General features: G+C 41.0%; 1 protein-coding gene across 2 annotated transcripts in view; it reads right to left on the bottom strand.

Annotated features, from left to right (window-relative positions):
- Nucleotides 1–5,516: 5,516 nt before the first annotated feature.
- xpnpep2 (X-prolyl aminopeptidase (aminopeptidase P) 2, membrane-bound) overlaps nucleotides 5,517–7,639 on the bottom strand; it is a 95,534-nt gene continuing 93,411 nt past the window's right edge. For both annotated transcript variants that reach the window (XM_061236544.1, XM_061236545.1), the window contains exons 18-21: nucleotides 7,160–7,219; nucleotides 6,612–6,688; nucleotides 6,336–6,425; nucleotides 5,517–5,754 (exon numbers count right to left, since the gene is read on the bottom strand). In XM_061236544.1, the coding sequence (XP_061092528.1) occupies nucleotides 5,554–5,754; nucleotides 6,336–6,425; nucleotides 6,612–6,688; nucleotides 7,160–7,219 (428 nt within the window). In that variant the 3' untranslated portion in view covers nucleotides 5,517–5,553. The remainder of the gene's footprint in view (nucleotides 5,755–6,335; nucleotides 6,426–6,611; nucleotides 6,689–7,159; nucleotides 7,220–7,639) is intronic.

The raw sequence follows: 7,639 nt of genomic DNA, 5'->3' as shown, positions 1-7,639 counted from the left end.
GAAGAAGATTGTGCATCTGTTACCTGAATTTGGAACTAGGTATGCACAAATCCGTAAGTGACACACATAAAATTACGACGTAAAATGATGCGTTTCAATCCTGTTTAAAAATCGAATCATGTCTTCTCCATTGCTCCTTACTCCTGAACGTGTTTCTCATGAAATACCTGCCTAATGGAGTGTGCTGAGCCATGGGGGATTGGCCTAGCATAGGGTATATATCATAGTGTACTGTGTAAGTATTGTGAGCACATACACACATGAGAGGGTGCATGCACACGCGTACACACGCATGCACGTATGCACATACATCACATACACATTGTGATTATCACAGATACAGGCAGGTTCTCCTGTCCTGTGGGACCATCGTAAGATAATGAATGAGTAGTGCTCTACGCAGTGAAGAGCAAAAGGGGGTCCGTTTCTGAAATGCTTTATGTGGTTTCAGAAGTGAATCATTGGGTGGAGACGAATACACGTTGTGAAAAGGACATTTTCTTCCTGTACGTGCAGTTAGGAGACGGAAGCAATGGCTTGTAACATATTGCATAGAGGAGTCCTTTAATCTTTCATCACTTTCTTTGGAAATTATCTTCATTAATTTGTTCACAGAACTACAACTGTATTCATAACTTCATATACAGTGTAGTGTGCCAGTTTAACTCTAAACGGACTAAATATAACTAAATGATGACAGCAACAATGTATGTAAGGGTCCAGTCTGATGGATAACCCTCCCTGACACCAAAGCTAGGTCAGATATTTTATTTGAAAGCAGAAAATGCCTGTAGTTGTGGGCAAGAGCTCTGTGGGTAGGGACTGTTATTTAAGCAGCAACCGTTTGCTGAGTTTCAGAACATCAGAGAGAGAGAGAGAGAGAGAGAGAGAGAGAGAGAGAGAGAGAGAGAGAGAGAGAGAGAGAGAGAGAGAGAGAGAGAGAGAGAGAGAGAGAGAGAGAGAGAGAGAGAGAGAGAGAGAGAGAGAGAGAGAGAGAGAGAGAGAGAGAGAGAGAGATGCAAGGAGGATGCGAGGAGCTGTGTTTGCATGTATGTGGATGTCTCTAGACACTCAGTTGCATTAGCTAAAAAAACGTGTTATTTTTTAGTTCTGCCCGACCACATGATGTGAGGATGGCCTGCTTTTGTTTTCACACTGTATGTTTGGATTGCTTCATGTCTACGCAGTCTGAAGTTCCTGTTTTTGTACGACGAGGCTTGCTGGCCAGCAGAAGAGGAATAAATAAGCAAGCATTACATTTCATCAGGACTTCAGCCAACAGTCTTTTTCATGGACATTTGGATACTTATTTTGAAGAAAGCATTTTAGAGTTAAGAGTATAAAAAATCCCATTAAATAATATTCAAAAACTAAAATACCACTGTATAGAAAGTTTTTTTTTGTGGAGTGATTTATTTACCACAATCTTTTAACCCCTATCACCCCTTTGCTTGGCACAAGCTTAAAAAAGACATACCCAAAATAAAATGGTTACTATTCTTCAACCCTTTTGACTGCAGGCATAATCCTGGTCTCTTCTGAAACCCTTTGGGGTTTGCTTTCCAAGAGTCAAAATCAGTCCAAAAACAAATACTTTCTGTTTTTGACTGGATACAGATTATTGTAGCCATGGCTTATGCAGGTTAGAAACACAATAGAACCAAGTCAAATCCCCTTTCAACTTTGAGGACAATATCACCAAAAATGAGCATTCTGCATAGTTTTTTCTAATCTATGTCTAGGCACTTTTCCAAAACGGACATTTGGAGACTTCAAAAGAATACATGGAAACAAAATGTTGGGTCTTATGAAGTGTAAAATACTGTTTTTTGCCGAAGCACAAAAAAATGCTGTGTTGTTTTATGCAAGCCCAACAAATTATACAACTTAATGTCATTAGTTAAAATACTTTTTATACCATGTTCTATAATAGAACCGTGAGTTTTAACACTTTGACGGTATATCCTGTTACTATAGTGATTGAAAATTGTGCCCTGAAAAAGGCATGAATGCATAAAAACCCTCACTGGCCCTGCCTTAACCCTCGTATTATGTTAAATTCAGCCCATCAGAATAGATAAATACAAAATTTCTAAAAAAATCTTCCATGACTAGCCTTTTATCCATAAATATGAAAATCTGTGAGAAACATTCAATTTTATAGCCTAAGGTACAGGAAGTGAATGTTTGGCACATGTATGGGAAAGTGCCACCAGAATCATTCAAGAAGAGGTTCAAAATAATCCCACACAACACATTCATAGGCCAAGTTGGTACAGGATTTAGCATGCCATTGTGTTTATTGCATGTTTACTGTTTAATTCAACCAAATTAGAAAAATAGAAAAATCATACAGTATAATTATGAAAAAAGGTGACTGGTTTTTAAGAGATGTCAAACAAACATAATACAAAGGTTAAGGGGTTAAGTTGTTTTGCTGATCCATTAAGGATTATTCCATTGAATAAGCATTCTGATTAATAACATAATTTGTTGTGTACACAATGTTCTGAGTCAGTGAAAGTTATGATTTTATAAGTACAAGCCATGAACAGATTAAATGTATTGATTATTGAACAAGCTGTCCCCAAATAGAATGAGCATATCACAGCTAAATCACAAATAGCAAAAAAATATTTGGTGGAGAGAAACAGCACATCTCAGGTCAACGTTGTCCCTGGAACCTGCACAGTGTTGTAACTCACCTACAGCTGTTTGAAAGCATTTCAAGTGCAAACCACATTCTCTGCATTGTGGTTGGTTTGCCCCATCTGTGCACTGACTGCATATCCATCTATGCAAATTCAGTCTGCACAGTCATACACAAATTAAACTGTGTTGTTATCAGTTGTACAAACATTTACAATGTCCTCCAAAATATGGGGGACGCAAAAAAAAGCTATTTCTGAAAAATGGTCAAATACATACAAATGCAAATACTGTGAAATAAAAGGCAATTGTCTGTACTGTTGTCTCATATTAATCTTTTGATCTCAAATCCAAATGCCTGAAGTATATACCAAGAAATACACATTTCACTGAACAGCTCCCATACTTGTTGAGGGCATCGTGGATTGCTATGCTATAATGTACGGTGTGAATCACATGCTTTTGATTCCTTGTGATCTTTAAATGTGGCAACTACTGTACGCACCAGGTAAACTAGGTCGACATTTACATTGCCCTGAGTTTATCCACCATGATGTCTGTCAGAGAGAGCAGTGAGTGTTCTGTAAACAAAGCATTTGTCCTGTCTGTGACACTCAGCCACCCTGTGGTTTTGAATGTGCTACATTGCCTGCTCACCATTTCCTGACTGACTCCATGTTATTTGGAGATGGCAAATCTAAAATTGTAAGAGCTTTGAATCACAGTAAAATAAACTTCATTAGACCCCCCACACACACACACACACACACACACACACACACACACACACACACCACACACACACACACACACACACACACACACACACACACACACACACACACTTCTGAAGGATTCCTGCAGTGGAGGGGGGGGGGGGTCATAAAAGCATCGAAGATGTTTATGTTTATGCCTTGTGAACTTACTTATTTGAACAAAGAGCTCTCTCTGCTCCAGTCGAAGAACAAGTACGCAGGTCCCAGCGGCATTTAGTTGTGAATGACGTATTGTACTTTTGCTTCTGACAAATTCACACTTTTATGCGTTTTTTTTTTTTTTTTTTTTTGGGTTGGGATTTTATAAAACTTATTTTTGTCTCTCTCAAGAGGGAGAACATCAAAGACAAGCGTGAACGAAATGCAGGTGGCCACGGAAGCCAGGCTACACACCTTCCTGAGGCCCTGACGGAAGTGTTGCCTGGCAACAGAACCTTTTTCTGGCAGGCATGGTGCATGTGGTACAGGAGGGCCTGGAGCTTGTGTGGAGGGGGGGGGGGGGGGGGGGGGGTGAGGGGGTGAGGGGAGGGAGGGAAGGGGTTAGCCACGCTCATTGCACAATGCCGGAGGATGCTCATTTCCTGTAAGTTTTCATCACGCTCTTCGTGATCGAGTTTTCCAGTATGCACACACACACACACGCACGAAAGAAAGTGTGAACCGACCAATGCAATTACCTGGCGTGCGCCCTCAAAGATGTTAGTGGAGTCTCGTACAAGGAGGAAAGATGACAGGGCTGAATACGAGTAACGTTGAAAGCATCTGGGGTGAAAGATCAATGTATTTGATCGCAAACGTCATATGACTCAGGCATCCAGCGCAATGGCGCATGTCAGTTATTTAAATATTTATGCCAAAGCTTTCTCGGGGGTTGTAATGCCCTTCGATGCTTAGTTTGTGGCCCTGTGAAATTCAAGCTGTGTGCAAGTTTCTAAAATAAGGAGCTTTTTGTCTGTTTAGCTCCAGACTCATTCTTTATCTGAAACTTGGGGGAACATGGGGACTCAATAAGAACAAGATCATTTTCTGTGAAGATGATTATTTCAAACACACGAAATCAAACACAGAAACACAGAAATCTTTACATTTTAATTACTGTATATACTGTAAGCCTCAGTTAACTTTTTTCATACATTCGCTAAATGTCAACTAGAATTAGACAACATTTAGCATACTCAATAAATTACACTTGAAGCTACATTATCATCTTAACATTCTGTACAAAGAATCCTTAAGCGTAATCGGAAAAAATTTAATTGGAAAAAGATGAAGCACTTGGCAAATCATGAGTATTCCACAAACAAAAATGAAAAAAGAGGTCCTATTAATTTACCATCAATGTTACATTAATGGCATTTGGCAGATGCTCTTATCTAGAGCGACATACAGTTGATTAGACTAAGCAGGAGACTCCCCTGGAGCAATGCAGGGTTAAGGGCCTTGCTCATCTTATTGTGGCTACATCGGGGATCGAACCACCGACCTTGCGGTGGGTCCCAGTGTTGTACTACTCAGGCCACCCGATGAGAAGGAAGTACACACACGGTCCAAAGTACAGGTTCTAGGGCTCTGGTCCAAGAAGGCCAAAGGCTGCTTTTAGGCACAGGTGACATAAGGGGTCAGGTCTAGTATTTTTTTCGGGAATGAATATTATGTTTGTGAAGTACAAAACTGATACCTTTTCAATTATTGTGAAGACTGCTCATATGGCATTTTGATGATTTTATTTCCATCTATATTACTCAGTAAATGCATTTCACTGCCCAATGTACAGGTTCTCATGCAGGGTTCTTCAGCTCTGGTCCTATAAGGCCATCCTGGAGGGAGCCAAATGGGTCCATGACAGCTATCTCCAGGCCTCCAGCACCCCCCCCCCCCCTCCCCAGTCCACCATCATGCCTGGGGCAACAGAAGGACTACAGCTGTGCCTCCTATGGGGACACTTGTTCTGTGGTTTTTGTGATTGTCTAAATGTCAGCAACTAGACACAAGATACCACATGAGGTGACGTACCAGTAAAAACATATTTTAATTGGCTAATTAAGAGCTGAGAGGTGATGAAAAACAACATTCAGGGGTCAGGCAGGACAGGCTGGGGGCAGAGGGGGCGGGAGGGGAGGGGGCAGTATTAGGACAGGTACTGAAACAGGGCTCTGCACAGCACTAGGAGGGTCACAGTGAGGGAGGACACGGTGGCAGGGGCTCCCGCAGACACGAAGGGCTCCGTGTTTCTCATCATCCACTCCTTCTCCTGCTTCAAACTCTGCCTGTCCAACACTGGGCCCATAATGGCCCGGATCTTCCTGTAGTATTCGTCCAGCCACTGCAGCTAGAAGCGCAACACAGGAGCACACATTTAAAAAGTGGACCAAAAGCAACTGGACAGTTGGCTAACCAACTTTTCCTTGGCCAAGCCGTGTGTTCATGTAGCATTAGATTGGACAGGAAGAAATCTAAAACAGCAACAATTTTGGGTTATAAAAAGGCTTGATAATGACCAACGTACCCAAAGACTAAATAAAACAACCTCTGGCAATGTTGGTACAAAAATAAGAGACGGGGAATGAGAAAAATTTTTAATTTATGGTGTCAGGCAGGAGCATCTGTGGCTGTTACACCAAATGACTTCATGTGTCGGTAAAGCTTTTTTTTTTTTTTACAGGTTTATCATGGCTGGAGTCAATGGCCTATTATTCACAATAATGTCCCTTTGTTGGCCCTGAGTTACAAAGAGTAAAAGTGTGTACCCGTGAAACACTCATCATCGCACTCAATGGAGCTTTCTGAGGGAAACATTATTTGCCACAGTGGCGGGCACCAAGGGACTTTCCCGGAACCAACGCGTATTGCCACCATGTTCTGAGCAAGAGTCCCAGGGGGATCCTAATTACAGTTGCTCCGCATGCTTACCTGCTGGGGACTCATAATGGACGTGTCTATCAGCTTCCTGTCGTAAGGCACCAGAGAAACGATCTCGAAGGTCATGTAGTTATTCCCATACTGTGGAATCAAACACAGGACAGTGAGAGCCTGCCTGGGAATGACCAAACTGACTCATCTTCAATTCCTGGGAAGACTGCTAATATGGAATTTTTTTTATTATTATTTTTTTTAATCCATATTCAGTAAACCTATTTTTGCATAAATTGCGAAATGTCATTGTGGAATTTAATAGTGCACTCCGACCTTAGTTGTCACTGGTACTACGACAGCAACATCTTCAATTCTTATTCCAAACTCATTTTCCTTGTAGTATCCTGGCTCTGAAAGAAAAAACTCATAATGTTGGCAGTTATTGACTGGTACATCAATCATCAATCAATCAACAGATTGACAAGCAGCTTCTAAATGTGTAGTAGTAGATTATTAACTTATGTCTGCAAATTTCTTCTCAGAATATACATGCATACAAACATATTCTTTTTTTTTGCATTGTCTTTTTTATATCAATATATACTTCCATACATACACTATTTATATACATCTACAACCACAAGTTTATAAATATTTATACAGACATCATGTATAGTAAAGAAAACAAGCATTACCCATAGGTAAAAAAAATAACACAAAATAATTTTAATACAAAATACAACATAAATCACAATAGTAATAGGACTATTATGTAAAAAAAACTATTAAAAAAAAGAAAGAAAAAAGAAGCCTAATCAGTCTCTATTACATTTTTAGTTGAATGTCACTTCTGCCCTTCAGACAAGCGTGCTATACCCTACCTATGGAGGTGAACATGCCCTCGTCAAATGGGATGTTATTGGACTGAAATCCAACAGGCCCTGTTAGAAAGCAATGGAAGAAGTTTAAAGTGTCACACAATCAGTTCTCCCAATTTAGAATGACCAGTTGTGTCCGTAGGCCCGTGCCATATCACTGCCATTCTTTTTTCCCCAATAATTTAGCAGAGCGGTAGACAAGCTGCACTCCGCAAGTTGTGAAACTGCTGCCAGGCACTGCTTATTTTTCGCACCGCAGACCACAGTTTGAGCTGCCGGGGCCCAATTAAGCAGAAAAATAGCTTTTGAGACGGGAGCACTCGACTGACTGAGGCCCTTCTCTTCCGGAGTGATGCTGCGGCTCACTAGACGGCACCCCGCGGGGCCGCTGGCCACATTTTTCACATGAAAAATTCATTACCAGACATCGGGGTTTACGCCACTCCGAGAACTCAGTTGCTCTCATCGACACCAAGCAGCAAC

This window comes from Conger conger, chromosome 3 (assembly GCF_963514075.1).
Source record: "Conger conger chromosome 3, fConCon1.1, whole genome shotgun sequence".
Classification (NCBI taxonomy): domain Eukaryota; kingdom Metazoa; phylum Chordata; class Actinopteri; order Anguilliformes; family Congridae; genus Conger; species Conger conger.
Note: the sequence above shows the minus strand (reverse complement) of the source record. Positions and strands in the feature narration are given on the sequence as shown.